Source organism: Squalius cephalus (assembly GCF_949319135.1).
Source record: "Squalius cephalus genome assembly, chromosome: 6".
NCBI lineage: Eukaryota > Metazoa > Chordata > Actinopteri > Cypriniformes > Leuciscidae > Squalius > Squalius cephalus.
This window is the reverse complement of record NC_137127.1, coordinates 20974260-20990861: the sequence shown is the minus strand read 5'-3', so window position 1 is coordinate 20990861 and position 16602 is coordinate 20974260. Positions and strand designations below refer to the sequence as shown.

At 39.8% G+C, this 16602-nt stretch overlaps 1 protein-coding gene across 2 annotated transcripts in view; it reads left to right on the top strand.

Annotated features, from left to right (window-relative positions):
• The first annotated feature begins 262 nt into the window (after positions 1-262).
• The window catches only part of capn5a (calpain 5a), a 40300-nt gene continuing 23960 nt past the window's right edge, over positions 263-16602 (top strand). Inside the window, exons 1-3 of one of the 2 annotated variants that reach the window (XM_079873959.1) lie at positions 263-645; positions 3220-3392; positions 12324-12455. In XM_079873959.1, the coding sequence (XP_079730085.1) occupies positions 3228-3392; positions 12324-12455 (297 nt within the window). In that variant the 5' untranslated portion in view covers positions 263-645; positions 3220-3227. The remainder of the gene's footprint in view (positions 646-3219; positions 3393-12323; positions 12456-16602) is intronic. The other variant, XM_079873960.1, reaches the window with a different exon arrangement.

The following is a 16602-nucleotide window of genomic DNA, read 5'->3' as shown; positions in this document are numbered from 1 at the left end:
TTCTTTTATTTTAAAGCTGTAAATATGCATCAAAATAAATTAAATAAAAACGTTCACGCTGCAAAACCTATTTTAACTGAATTTCACAGCAATTCAATCGCAATTCCACCTGCTTGTTTTTTTTTTTGTACAGCAATCCTCATTAAACGTTACAACGTTTTGCCACAAGGTGGCAGCAGTAAATGTAAAGTCAACCATGGTTTGCGAAACTGTTTTGTTTTGTATTTCTTTCATTTGACGTCTTGCTTCAGTTAGCTGGGTATATAAAACTGGCTATATTAAAGAGAAACTCGAAACAGAGAGTAAAAGGCAATCTTCTTTCAGAAAAGTTTGATTATGTGGCTCGATACGATAACCCTTTTTTCACCCTGTTTCCCCTCTGATAAATGCGGATGAGTTTCAGAAACACCCGCAATGAAGGCCCCTCCCTCACCCAGACCGCAGAGAACATAAAGACACGAGGAAATAGATACAGAAAAACACAGTTCAGTGGGTTACAGTCTCTGGAGGTTAGAGGAGAAAACTGTCTCTGAACTGTGAATGTCTCTCATCTGTGCATATGAATTAGTAAATTAAAAGAAGCATCTGTTCATTCCTCATTTGAATATCCTCAACCAGCTGGGGAAAACACGAAGAGTTTTGCAGGTAATTTAAGGAATTTAAGGTTCTTGCAACATTGCGGGCTCATGTTTACTGAAATTTTTCCTTTTTCTTTTCAAATTTGTCACTTTTTGGGGGGTGCTCTAGTGGCTACTCATCTCACTTCTATGCTGTGTTTTTCTCTTCTTTTAGTGCTTTTGTTGTGACATGTTTTGAGTTTGTTTGCATGTGTGTGGAATGTTGAAAAGGGGGTGGTACACCGAAACTGTCTGGAAATGAACTTGCTATTTTGATACATTTGTCAGGGTTCTATGTTCATAACAATATGAATTCTTTTGTGATTTCCTGGCTTGAAAAACTCATTAATTAAATTTTGTGAGTGCAGTCTCTATAAAATATGTATCATATTATTAATAATGTAACCAATAATCCCTTACATTTGCCAAAATTATAGGAACCTTGATTTAGTTCTTCGTAACATTGTATTACATTTTCTCTACTGAAAATGTTACATTCCAAACATACTGATTTTTTTTAACAAAAAAAAAAAAAAACATTGTCCCTCTAACAAGTTGTTTATGCATGTTCAGTTAGTTCACAAAAAGTTAAAGTTACAATGGGTCTATGTGTTTTTATCGTATTTGACACATGATGCTCATATAGTGTTGACATATTAAGAATATGGAGGGGAAAAACACCTCAGTTTTATTCAGAGGCCCAAACTGAGCAAAAATGTGCATTTTGGTGCAGTTGCTGATTTTTATAAGGCCAAAACGTAAGAGGAGATTCTGATGAAAGTAAGATGAATGCATATAAGTATCAGTTGTCAACTTGTCACTGTATATCTCCCAATAATATGTCTTAAGATGATATGTAAATGCTTAGTTTTATCTGTAGTTTTTATTGTAGGGGCAAAACATATAATGCAATGCAATATGATTGAGAGATGGACAAATAAACGTTCCTCAGAAGCCTGATGGATCATATTTGATTTTCACAAGAATTGAACATGATTTAACAGTAAATGTTCATCTTGAAATATTAAGAGAAAAGATCCTTGAGCATTAGAGCAAGATAACATAATTTGATATGATATTTTTTAATGCAGTGAAACTGCCACATTTTAAGTGTCCAGGTATCAGTGGTCCAGGTACTTTCTGAGGCCTTTCAAACTGCCCAAATAAATATGTCACCAGTTGAAGACACACCCTCTTTAAAAACACACCATCGCTGACTCATTCTCATGATCCTGATAGTCGAGAATGAAGAGCCATGTGTTGTGAAAGGGATTTATATTGTGTTTGTCTTCAGAAACTAGGATCATTTGTGCTGTCAATTGGATGGTGTGGTTCCAGTCTAGATGGGTGTATGGTGTCTTAAACAGATTAATCTGTGCTTCATATCGATCTTTCCTCTCTCACAGTCGTGTGTAATAGTTTTACGGCTGTGTGGTGATGTGAGTGTTTGCAGATCCTGCAGGACGACCCCTGAGTGATAAAAAGCAGAACCATACAGTAAACGAAAGGAGGGGCCAATAGTGTTTATGAAACTTTTTTTTTTTTTCCCCTTTTTGGCTGTTCTGGTTTGACAGTGTGACACTGACTCATGTTTCACTGATCATGTGACTGATCATTATTCTGCATGAATGTTAAACAGTTTTACATTAGGAATAGTTCCTGCCATGTCATTCCAAACCCATATTCTTGAGGCGAGACACTACAGGCCAAACCCAGAGGCCTGAGATTTCTCTTCCATAACGTTTCTTCTTTCAGACTAGTGGAGAGAAAACATCCATAATGCACATTTAAGTGTTTGTTTTATTACACTTTATCTATTTGCATTTGTAGATTTCATTTAACCCATATATTTAATGGCCGTAATTTTTGAGACCGAAATCTCTACTTCAGCAGCTTAACATACACCATACTTTACAGGTGTATTTCTATTTATACTCTGAAGGTTTTTACAGAAGGGTTTGTTCATGTATCATTCACCTGATATGTATTTAACATTTTATTCCTAAAAACATGATTTATTTTTCTTTTCTGAAAGTATTTTCTGATTTATAGAGTGATAAAAAAACAACAACCCTGTAAAAAAAACTTTAACTCCAGTGTTCAGATGTCTATGCTGGACATTTATGCTATTGAGTATTTAATTAGATTAGCTCATTTGCATATTTAAACATAACAAATCAGAAAACTTGTAATACAAAACAATTGTCTTGTACTGTGATTAATACACTGGGGAAAGTATGGTGATATACAGTATATGCCATAAACCCATATTATTGTCTTTTACACAAAATTATATGTTTGGGAGAATGTCCAAGCTTCTGGGTTTTCATTTTTGTGTTCTTTTTCCAGAGATTTGCATTGTATGTTGAGCGTCAAACTGTGTTGAAAGTGATTCACGCCAGAGAAACGCATCCAGAACAGTGTTTCTACATTAGCCTTATGGGATGTTTTATAAATGACACTCATATAACTCGGTTCTTGTTCTGAATTACTACCCTATTTCCTCTGAAAACATTATGTAGAAGATATTGCAGTAAAGTAATCCCAGCAGCGCCGTCAGAACATTCCTGCATTCTGATCTTGTGTCTGTGTGTCGTTCCAGATTGCAGGATGTTCTCGTCAGTGAAGCCGTTTGAAGGGCAGCAGTTTTCAGCCCTGAGGAAACAGTGCCAGCAGAACAGGACTCTGTTTGAAGACCCACTCTTCCTCCCGGTGGACCAGTCGCTCTTCTATCATGGAAACCGCATTGGAAAAGTCACCTGGAAGAGACCAAAGGTATAAAGAACCTTGTTACCTGTTTTCCCTTTTCAAGAATCCCCTTTTCAAGAACTACAATGAATGGCGCGTTTCGACTGCAACACGATTTTTCTGGGTTCTTATGAAGTGACAATGTTTGTTTGACCTTCTTAAGGCTGAAGAATGTAGAGTGGTTAATTTATTTTTAAACACTGTTCCTGAACATTAAAACGTACTTGGTTACTAACGTAACCTCGGTTCTCTCTAGAGAGGGAACGAGTACTTGCGTAATATCTTACGCTAGGGGAAAACCTCTTTTCCTCGAGATATTGAAGCCAAAAATTATCCTTAATTTTGCAATAATGTAAAACGCATTGCAGCAGCATGCAGACATGGGCGAGACAGCTCGCGCGCCCATTGGCTGCTCTGCGGCAACTGCACCAGCCTATCGAGAGAGGCCCCTCATGACGTCAGAACCAATGAGGGTGCTTCGCGCCCACTACGTCATGTCCCGCCGAAAGCGAGTTGGGCTTGGGTTATAAATACGGCCCCGAGAAGCTGGTTTGGTCAGTTTTTCATCGCCGAAGCGAATCAGAACGTGACGCATGCACGGCAAGATACGCAAGTACTCGTTCCCTCTCTAGAGAGAACCGAGGTTACGTTAGTAACCGAGTACGTTCTCTTACGAGAGGTTCTCTCGTACTTGCGTAATATCTTACGCTAGGGGAACACAGTGTAAAACGCCGTGCGTGCTTGAGATACAACACTAAAGTCCCAAGGGCAGGTACCCGGGGCTCATATAGTGCCTAATCACAAGGGACTCACAGAGAATCCGGGAAGAGGGGCTAGAATAGCATCATTCCTATAATATAGAGCTCTAATAAGAGCAGATTATATCAAGTGTTCCACACAGCCAGGGCGAACTCGGCCTGGACTGATAAATATGGGGGACTTACGCACTGCCCACAGAAGTATACAGACGATCAGTGATCGACGCTCTATCAGTTTCAGCATCCTGAGCCGATAGCATCGGGCAGGCAACACTGAAAAATTAGACCGAGAGCAACTTAGCTTGTAAAGCGGGAACCTCGAGGTTATAAAACCTTATAAATGTAGACGGGGAGGCCCAGCCTGCCGTCATACAGATATCTTGCAAGGTAATCCCACTAGACCAAGCCCACGACGAGGCCATGCCTCTTGTGGAGTGCGCTTTGACACCTAACGGGCATTGCAGGCCCTTGGATGTGTAAGCTAGCGCTATAGCATCAACTATCCATCTGGATAAACTCTGTTTTGACGCAGCTAGTCCCTTAGAACGTCCGCTGAACAAAACAAAGAGCTGCTCCGTCTGTCTGAAAACAGATGAGCGAGACACATAGGCTCTTAACGCCCTGACCGGGCAAAGGAAGCCTGCGTCCCCTTCCTCTTCAGATACCGGCAGGGCCGACAGGGAGATCACCTGTGCCCTAAACGGTGTATTGAGGGATTTAGGAACATATCCGTGCTTTGGTTTGAGTATGACTCTCGAGTCATTAGGCCCAAACTCCATACATGCCGCGCTCACTGAGAGCGCTTGCAAGTCCCTTATGCGCTTCACTGAAGCGAGAGCCAGAAGAAACACTGTTTTGAGAGACTAGTTTCAGGTCTATTGGCTGTATTGGCTCGAATGGGGCACCTTTCATGGCTTCCAGAACCGTGGAAAGGTCCCAAACGGGAACCGAGGGAGGTCTGGGAGGATTCAGCCTCTTAGCTCCTCTAAGGAAGCGAATGACCAAATCGTTCCTTCCTAATGACTGGCCAAGCGGTGGTTCAGCGAACGCTGCTATGGCCGCCACATAAACTTTGAGCGTGGATGGGGCTCTGCCCTTATCCAGAAGCTCTTGTAAAAGGAAAGAACCTCTGGCACCTGTCGTGGATATTTTCCCTAAACCTAACTACCTGGGGCGTCTGCACTCGACACCCACCTGATCTTAATATCTCTGGCGTCTACACTCGACACCAATACCTTAAACTCTCTGGCGTCTGCTCTCGACACCAATACCTTAACTCTCTGGCTCTTGCGTCTTCAGTCGACAACTGGCCGAGTTTCTAACTAACTTGCTTCCCTAAACTAGTTTCCTAAACTAGCTTCCTGCGCAGGAATAAATCGACAAACAGACCTGCAATTGTCCTTTAAATGCTTTAATCACGGCCAGGAGATCTTCCCGAGCAGTTCTCAGGGAATCTCTCCCAAGAAGCAAGGCCGGAGGATCTCAGACAAATTCCATTGAGAATCCCACCGAAAAACACATATACAACAGTTTTTATAGAATCAAGAAAACAAATAAGACTAACATGTCACCTTCAATATGATTGGTTCAATTGGTTCAAAAGCCCAACCTTTTCCCTCTGTCACTGGCAAACTCTGATTACTTATCACAAGGTTTTTGCGAACTAGTCATGTCTAGTTTCAGTTCCCCTTTCTGTATTAATACCCATAGACACATACACTCAAAGTCACAAGTTTTTCCCCAAAGAGTTTGGAAACATTAAAAGCATATGAATGTTATTCCTGCAAGAAAAACAAATGTTAGTTAATTTTAAAGTTGATTAATTAAAATCCACCACACACCCCACAGTGTGAGGGTGAAGTGCCACGCGCTGTACACCAGCTAGTGAACACAGACCATTTTGAGGAATAGAGCCGCCTCGTAGATGGAGCTCTAGCCTGCGTGATCGTGTTTAACACTCCCGCTGGGAGGTTAACGGGTACCCGTTGATGGCCCACCCATGAAGGGACCAAAGCTCCGGGCAAGGATGCCAGATCGAGCCGTTTGCCTGCGAGAGGAGATCCCTCCTCACCGGTATCGGCCACGGGGCGGTACTCGTCAGCTGCATCAGGACTGGAAACCAGGCTTGGTTCGTCCATAATGGGGCGACGAGTAGCACTGGGCATCCGCTTTCCCTGATCCGCTCTAACACCTGGGGTAGGAGCGTGACAGGGGGAAACGCATAGAGCGGGCAGCGGGGCCAGACGTGGGCCAGACGTGGGCCAGCGCATCCCTGCTCTTGGAGAAAAATTCCTGACAGTGAGCGTTCTCTTGAGACGCAAATAGGTCTATTTTCGCTCTGCCAAATGTCCTCCATAGCAGTTTGACTGTCTGTGGGTGTAAAGACCATTCTCCTGCCGGAAGATTGTTTCTGGACAGTCTGTCTGGTCCCACATTCAGGTGGCCGGGCACATGCGCTGCTCTGAGCGAGCACAGATTGTGCTGAGCCCAGACCAGGAGGCGTTCCGTCAGCCTGTGAAGGGTTCTGGATCTGATACCTCCTTGGTGATTTATATAAGCCACCACTGACATGTTGTCCGAACGGACCAGGACGTGGTGTCCTATTATTTGGGGACAAAAGCGCCTCAGCGCGTTGTCGACTGCCATCATTTCCAGGCAGTTTATATGTAGAAGCTTCTCCCGTTCTGACCACTGGCCGAAGAACGGTCTGCCCTCGAGCAGCGCTCCCCATCCCGAGGTTGAGGTGTCCGTAGACACCACCTTCACACTCGAGGAAGTCCCCAGGCTTACACCTGACCGGTACCAGTCGGTCGCTGTCCAAGGTTTCAGAGCTGCGACGCATTTCTGATCGACCTTGAGGCGCAAGAGACCGGAGGTCCACGCTCTGCTATCATGTCACAATAAGTAAGCAAGAATTTACAGACAGTGAATCTGAGACTTTTATTTGTTCTGTTTGTGTGTCTTATATTTGAGAGGGTTGTCACTCAATGCAGAGAAATAAGTAATAAAAAAAGAGACCAACTATATGCTAGTGAAGGACTGGCTTTGCTTTGCTAGCGTCGTTGTCGCTAGGGTTGGGTAGCTACAGACAGCACCGAGCTAATACGGCACTGGTGCCTTAACGACCGTTATTTACCGGACCGAATATCAACGCGCATTTCTGTGCTTCATTTCAGTGCTACTGTTATGTCTGTGCTTCTCTTGGATGCTCTGAAAATGGACGTTAGAATAACAGAAACATCGCTTCGCTGCGCTTGACACTAGTAAGTCAGCAGTTAACTTTAGCATTCCGTTAGCTAGTAACGTTAGCTGGATTAAACACGGTTAAAATGCTGGCCAAACAGTAGTGTAATGTGTGACTGTATTTCACTGTAGATTAGGGGTGGAACGGTACATGTATTCGTATTGAACCGAAACGGTACAGGCGTCACAGTTCGGTGTATAAATTTCCACGGAGAATACACGCTATAAAAATAAATAAAACTCGCGTGCAAAGTAATGCGGAACTACTGTTAGATACGCGGGTTCTTTAGGGACACCTAATCTGTAGCCAGTGTTGCCAACTATTTTCAAAGGAAAGTAGCTAATGCCTCCCACGAAAAGTAGCTAAATGTCGCTAGATGACGTCATGCGTCAATTAGCATATTCATGACGTCATCGCGGCGTACTTGCGTTCTGCCTGCCTAATGTTTTTTCTCATTAAAATCATGCTCACATACTGTATTTTAATATAATATAATATAATATAATATAATATAATATAATATAATATAATATAATATAATATAATATAATATAATATAATATAATATAGGCTATATAGCCGAATGTCCAATAAAGCTGTTCTCATTTACTATATTTTTTTGTCAGACAGGCAAGCGGGCTGTGTTGTTGACTTGTTTACTGCAGAATACGCTGGAACAGTCGCAATTACTGGAACTGAGCGAGCGAGAAGTTTCGTTGGGAGTCCGGCCGCAGCGGCTAGGAATACTTTGTGTTGCCATAGAAACAGTGTTTGGGTGCAGGCGAGCGGGTTGTACAACGCGCTCGTTGGCTGCAAAATACACATCTGCAGTCGCCTTTAAGGGAACTGACAGAACGAAAGCATTGACGGCATAATTTTATGTGCCAGTAGACCCGGGATTCGAACACGGGTCTCTCGTGCGAAAGCCTTAGATTCCGCCGCTGAGCCACAGCGGGGGAACACATAAGCTTTCAGTTAGCACGAGCATATATGAAAAATGGAGGTTAAGTCCAGCCTCGGCGGGACAAAAAAACACTCTTTTCTCATTTCGCCGGTGAATGGGGCGCAACTAGGACGGGGTAGCTTTTCTTATAACGTAAAGAAAAAACTAACCCCGTGACCGTCCGCTTCCGGTCTCCCTTGTGAACGGCGCAGTTTGCGCGGCTCGAACAGAGGGAGAGAGAAAGCTAGCCCCGAGCAGATATCATCCCCCCCAGACGTGGCTTCTTGGTCTACATCCACGACGGAAGCGGCGGCACGCGGCGGCCGCTGTCCACCAGGAAGAGACTCAGCGAAGCAGGTTAAGCAGGCGGGCGCACCAGCGAGCTTTGCGGGCTGGGGGAGGTTCCGGGACCCGTTGAGTACGGCGCTTTTTACGGCGCGGTACCGCGGCGGGCGGAGGTGCTGTCTCGGAGAAGGATGCCAGGCGAGTCCTCAGAGTCACCGTAGGCATTAGCTCGCTGAGGGCAGCGCCGTCAGCGAGCGTGAGAGCTGCGTGATCCTTACCAGGAAAAGGGGTGTCTTGAAAAAGACGCCCGGCTCTTTTAGTGCAATGAGAGTGTGTGTCGCGGCGGCGAACACACACACACATACACAAAACACAGTAGCAGAGAAAAGGATATGTACGCCGGAAAGCGTGAGCAGGAACGGCGACTGAAGGCGGCGAGTTGTTGACCAGCAGCTTCAGATGCAGCACTAATCCCGCTGAGTGCTTCTATCAGACGGCGCGGCTTCTTCCTCTCGGGATCCAGCGATGCGTGAGCTTCGCTGAAGAGATGAAAAACTGACCAAACCAGCCTCTCGGGGCCGTATTTATAGCCCAAGCCCAACTCGCTTTCGGCGGGACATGACGTAGTGGGCGCGAAGCACCCTCACTGGTTCTGACGTCATGAGGGGCCTCTCTCGATAGGCTGGTGCAGTTGCCGCAGAGCAGCCAATGGGCGCGCGAGCTGTCTCGCCCATGTCTGCATGCTGCTGCAATGCGTTTTACATTATTGTAAAATTAAGGATCATTTTTGGCTTCAATATCTCGAGGAAAAGAGGTTTTCCCCTAGCGTAAGATATTACGCAAGTACGAGAGAACCTCTCGTAAGAGAACCCAAGCGTTTATCTGTGCGCTGCACATTTTTTGGAGAACAGCTTGTTTTCTGTTGCTTTTGTAAGCTCTCGCTTTTGTAAGGCTGTTCACCACTCCTTAGGAAAATTAGCCATGATTTTGCAATCGATTACTGTTTGTATTACCTTCGTTTTCCGACAAATATACTAAACCTGTCTCCTAAATAACCTGGATGTAGTCATTAATCATATTTGAGCTCTGTGCTTATGGAAGGTGTGGCTCTTCTGGCCGTAGATCTTGTGTAACTGTACACCACTTGTAACTTACGCATTTAAACTGATGCCAGATTTATGTGTTTGTAGTTAAAACAATAACCTCTACATGCAGTCCCCTGCTCGACTCTGTTGTGAATATTATATTTGGCCAAAGATTATAATAGTTATTGTTTAGAAATGTGCCTGAGTAAAGGTTTGTGTACAGGAATAATTTCCTGTAGCTGTCATGCTGTGTGATAAATGAATCTGTTTTTTCAGCATATAAATAAATCTGAACCAGGATGTATGTAGATAAACAATGCCAGAAATGGGTGGCTTAAAGTTGTTGATAAAATCTGTTTTTATGTGCAATATTTAGTACGCTGCCATTCAAGTTTGGGATCAGTAAGATTTTTTGAAAGAGTCTCTTCTGCTCACCAAGGCTGCATTTATTTGATCAAAAATTCAGTAATACTGTGAAAAATTATATTATAATATTATAACAATAACAACTGTTTTGTGTTTGAATATATTTTAAAATGTAATTTATTCCTTTGATGCAAAGCAGAATTTTCAGAATCTTTTTTTTTTTTTAAACAGAATTCTTTTGTAACTTTATAAATGTATTTACTGTCACTTTTGGTCAATTTAATACATCCTTGCTGAATAAAAGCATTAATGCCTTTCCAGAAAAAAAAATCGTACTAACCCCAAATTTTGAACAGTAGTGCATATTATCAATTCACAAAATCAGTAATTCATAGATAAGCACAATTTAAGCAAAAGCCTATAAATAAAAGGTCTTTAAGATAAATTTTGCTTAATTTCTTAATAGTACTATATGAAATGTATTGTGTCTCTTTTTTTTCTTACCTTCCCTACTGTTTTCAGTGTCTTCACAGCAGCAATTAGCTAAATCTCATCACACAAAAACAAGCCTAAAAGACCCAGTCCATTAAAGGCTGTGGGAAAAGTCCTTTTGGCATTCCATTAACTAGTTAAATATGCATGAGGTTTTAAGTAATCCACTGAATGGATTGTCAATGTTAGACAAGCTTAAAGGTTGTTTTAGCTAGTGAGCGGCTAATGTACCTTGTTTGCTCACTGATTTTGATCTGTAGATTTGGCTCTGGTTCATATGTGATTTATTGTTTTTTTCTACCTGTTTTATCATCCTCCAGGTGAAAATGGTGCTTCTGATGACTTAGTAAAGTAACAGTGACTCTCCTCAGCAAAGCGCATGATTTGAGGAATCATTCATGTCAGAAATACAAACGTTACACCTCAAAGTTTAATGCTAAGAATGAGCGGTTGCAAATACCACTAAACAGTCGGTCACACACACAGAGCAGTGTGTTTGCGTTTAGGGAGCATTGCTTCAGGACACTCCCTTTTTCACCGTCCATCATGAATTACGGTGCTCTGTTCGGGCATGTGAGTGCAATGCAGTTGAACAAGTGCAATACAATCATCCGTCCACTGAAGACCTCCTGTGTCATGAACTGCACCGTTTATACCGTTTGTCGAAGCAGCCGGTGGCGAATACAGACCTTCACTCATGAATGTCACATGAAGCAGCTCTTCCTCACTGCAGCTGTTGTTTTCTTTAGCATCTGAAATAATAATATCTGTTCTGTTAAGTCGGGAAGGGAGAAAGAATGCTTAGGGAAAAATTGAATTGTGATTTTTCTCTGTTTTATGCCATTTATTTTATGATTTATTTATTTATTTATTTATTTATTTATTTATTTATTTATGCAATTGGAGTTTAAAATGCATTTATTAGAGCTTCAGATTTGCTATGTTTGTTGTTTATAGGGCTACACAAAAAGGGGCAAAAATTATATTGTGTGTTTATATAAATAGCATAATAATATAATAGTCATTTATTATAATGATTATTTGTTTAGGCATATATTAGGCACATAATATAAACACCAATACAATATTACCATTGTAATAACTAGTGGAAAATCGTAGGGAACCCTTAAAGGGATAGTTCACCCAAAAATGGAAATTCTGTTATCATTTACTCACCCTCCAAACCTGTATGAATATTTTGAATATAAGATTGTCAGTAACTAAACAGTTGATGGACCCTATTGACTTTGATAGTATTTTTTTCCATAATAGTATGGAAGTCAATGGGGCATATCGACTGTTTGGTTACCAACATACTTCAAAATATATATATTTTTTGTGCTCAGCAGAATAAATTAATTCATACAGGTTTGGAACAACTTGAGGGTGAGTAAATGATGACCGAATTTTCATTTTTGGTTGAACTATCCCTTTAAAGTTTCTCCTTTGTTGGCATCAACACCTTTAGATAAATGAAGCTTCAACTTGTTTTTTGCGTTTCAGGAAAAAAAAAAACTAACCTTAAACTAATCTTATAAGTGGGTGTAGTTAGTTAGTTTTAGGGTGAACGGAATGCCATTTCAGTAGTACTCAAAGTTGTTGTGCCTCAATGACACTAAACAGGTCAACCAAGAACAGAAAAACATGGCTGGTTGAATTACAGGTGCTCGGTTTTCTTTTTTAATAAAAACACGCTGTCCTGCGGCTGTGGTCCTTCTGTAACTGGACTGTATGTGAGAATATGGAGCACTGAATCATGGGAATCTCTTTGTCTCTCTATAACAGGAGCTCTGTGAAGACCCACACTTGTTTGTGAATGGAATTAGTGCCCATGACCTGCACCAGGGGCAGCTGGGAAACTGCTGGTTTGTGGCAGCGTGTTCCAGTCTAGCCTCCAGAGAAGCTCTGTGGCAGAAGGTGAGTTCATGTCATTATTGTTCCCATACTAAAAACTAGGGCTGATCCAAATACCATGAACATCGAATATTCAAGGCTTCGGAGAGAGGGGGCTGAACATATACTTCTCTCTAATAAAGGCAGGAATCTCTATGTGTCTGTCTGTCCGTTTGCATTTTGATTATTTTGAGAACCGTTCATCCAGTCGACTTCACAAGGGAGTGCAGTGTCGCATTTGGGGCACATGCGAGACGCGACACATTCAGAATTAATAAACTTTTAATAAACTACAGAACAGCGTGAGCGGGAAGCGGCGCGCCTCACGCGAGCAGGGCTTATATGCTTCGAGAAAGGACACTGCACTAGTGATATAAAACACACACGCACACAGGTCTGTTTATTTAAGCAATACTTTTAATAAGGTAGTCTAATATTTTTCTGACTAACAAATTACTGACACAGTAAAGGGTAGATTTAAATAAAGCAAAGCCAAATTTAATTAAAGAAAAACGAAATTTAAATAAAGAAAAACGAAATTTAAATAAAGAAAAAACAAATATAAATAAAGAAAAACGAAATTTAAATAAAGAAAAACAAAATTTAAATAAAGAAAAAAATAAATTTAAATAAAACGAAATTTAAATAAAGAAAAATGAAATTTAAACAAAGAACTAAATTAAGTTAAATTAAAAACGAGATTAATTTAGATTGATAATAACGGGTAAAAAGGCTAATACATTTTGTTTCTATTATTCTATTTTCCACAATGTCAAAGCACAAACCCAAAACACAAGCTCAGGCATGCACTTCTGTCCACACACACACTCTGCTGTTCTGCGCTCTAGCGGAGAATACTCCCGTTGCAGGAACACTTTAGTAGGCCAAGAAGAAGCAAATATATTTATTAAGTATAACGAGGTTGGGTTCCTTCAACTGTCCATCCTATTAAAAATGGCTAGGCTATATAAGATAATTGTAAAAAAGAGTATTGTATTTCACCAGATTTTATAGTGTTAAACATATTCAAGCTATGAGAACGTTTCGAGGGGGATGCCAGGGGGCTGTTCCATAAACCAAGATTAGAGTATAAGCCAGGCTTATTTCGGTTAGTCAGGCTTATTGTCGGTGGATTCTGTTTCATAAAGCAAACTTAAAATAGTTCAAACTCAGTTACCCTGGCAACTTATGCTGGGAAACTAGCCTGGTCCAGGGCAGGCTAACTGTCAGGCTAAGCCTCAGTTGTTACACAGATCCTCTAACACTGACCAATAGGAACACAATGATACTACCACTGACACTCTCTCATACCATTATTGGACTTTATTAACCACTATTAGTCCAAAAATAAATACACAGTATACAGAAAATCAACTTAAATAAGGCTACAATGATAAATTAGACAATGTAGACCTATATATATATATATATATATATATAGATAGATAGATAGGCCTAAATACAGTATATATACTACAGGTTTTCTTTTTTTACTGGCTGAATGTTTTGTGCCCAAGATTTAATTAGATTGTTTTAAAGATTTATGAATACATTTCTCTCTGGTTTTGTTTGGCAGCTGTAGTACATGTTTATGATTATTAGAAGAACATTAGAACACAATCTGAAAAAAGCTTTGTAAAGCAGAAGTTAAAATCACAAAATTAAAAATAAATAATTACAAAAGCAGAGTATAAATTTTAACTGGTAAGATGAATCTGAGCTTAGTAATTGACAGTATTAGCCTACATTTGATTTACCCCATTACAATAGTCCCTTTACAGTTAATTGCTTTCATAAAAATATACACACAGGTTTAAAATTCTAAATAAGGCACATCTAATGTCCAAATATTTTATTTTATATATATATATATATATATATATATATATATATATATATATATATATATATATATATATATATATATATAAATGTACTTTATTATGTCTTTCAATTCAAAAACATTTAACACAATTATACAAATTGACAGTTCCTTTAAAGACATCATATTTTCCCCCAATAAATATTCCTTATTTTTCCTTCTACTTTTTTTCTTTTGTGATATACCCACCAACACATAGCCTAAAAACACACATGATTAGAACAATAACCAAAAAATACATAGACACTTTTACATATGATTTAAGGGGGAAAAGACAAAAAACAATAAATAAATAGTAATAAAAATGTAACATTAACATATTTATATCAAACTCTTATAATGACACATAATTCCTAATAGTTATTCAAGTAATATTATTTGAATATCAAATATTCAATATTAAATAAGTAAATAAATAAAATAACAAATAACTAGAAATAAAAGGGAGGGAGGGTTATATAAAAATGTAGTTAATGTAGGCTAATATATATTCCTTTATTTTATGAAATATTCTTTGATTTTAGAGTTGCACATATCTTATCAAAATGTATACATTTGCTCTTAATTTAATGTTATCCTCTCCATAATGTACTTTAGAAACTAAATCTACTCATTTAAAACTGGGGATTCTTGCTTTCTCCAAAAAAATATTGCATTAAAAGCTGTAATTCTCAGCATTCTAAATAAGTATACGTCATCTTTATTAAGTAGCATAGGTCCTATACCCAAAACTATATTTTATATCTCTATATATTTAGTTTCTTAAAAAAAATCTTCCCTGAATTATAGGCTACTTCACTGAAGTACTTCTGTTTGCTAGAAGTTCAGTGCAACTTATCCAACATCCTAAAGATAAATTATTATAATTAGAAGATATTTCTAGTGTTATAAAATATCGCATATTAATTTTCCAAGCAAAATGGATACATTTGCATGACTTTCGAACATTTACAGATGGAGAATATAACTGTAAAATGTAAGTTTTGAACTGAGGGGGGGGAAAAAACATGTCACAAACGCATAAAACAGCACACAATATACGCTGTTTGATGGTGGATCGATTTGATCCACGATCGACCTCTAGGGCTGCTTCAGAAACGTGTGCACACGCAATTATCTAGACTAGATAAACCTGGATCAAATTAGTGAGATTGCGTGAGCTTCAATTACCTTTTATGGAACCACTTTAGCCCCAACTCGTTTGTTAGGCTCATTCAAGTCCGGTTTTGGAGTTTAATCCCCGCTTTTCTAAGCGTCTTTTATGGAACAGCCCCCAGGTGTGCAAAAAAACAAACAAAAACAAATATTCGAAAATGTCAAATTTTCAAATCGAATACCAACCCACCGAACGAATATTCGAATAGTCGGGTCCAGCCCTACTAAAAACATGCCTGAATACCATAGTTACCAATCTATTTTAACTTGACATGGTGTCTTAAAATGTAGTGTGAGATATTGAAATATTGTTAGAAAAAAATCAGAGTCAGCAACGCCAAGGTCACAGGTTCGATTCCTGGAGAATGCATGAATTGATCAAATGTATATCTTGAAAGCAATGTAAGTCGCTTTGGATAAAAGCGCCTGCTAAATGCGTATACATTCAAACTATAGCACTGACAGAATGCAAGAACCCTTGCAGAATGTTTATTTATTTGAATTTCTTGTTTTGATGACAGTAATCGCTAAATGTAAAAAACATTTTTGGTTCCCCATAAAACCTTTCAGGGAACGGTTCTTAAAAGAACCAAGTGTGAAGAACATAATAAATTAAAGGACCTTTTCCACTATAAAGGACTAGCCTGACTTCGTCATACTCATATTCTAGTCAGAATGTGAGTCTGATACCGCTCCATATAGATTTGATTATGGGGCGTGTCTCAACCGAACTAGGAAAAAAAAAACCTCTGCACTCAATTGGATAGACCTACAACCAATCAGAGCAACGGAGTAAATGACGCATGTTCTTCATTCATATTTTCAACCAACAAAATGTCGCGGGCGCGGCTCTCTGTTCCTCTTTTAAAATGAATGCGCTGTCGATATCTTCTATAACAGACGCGATGGCGGAATCTACACATGATGTTTCATAAACAAAGTTCGGGAGGAGCACGTACAAATAATCAATCCAATATCAACTTGTCATCAAACAATACCATGTCTAACGTTACCGAGGAAGCATTGTCAACTTACCTAACACTCCTTGACAGTTTTTCAGCATCTCTCGGTCCCTCCACCACCCCGAATCCTCACTCTTGCCTTGTTCTCTCACAACCAGGAACACGGGGGGAG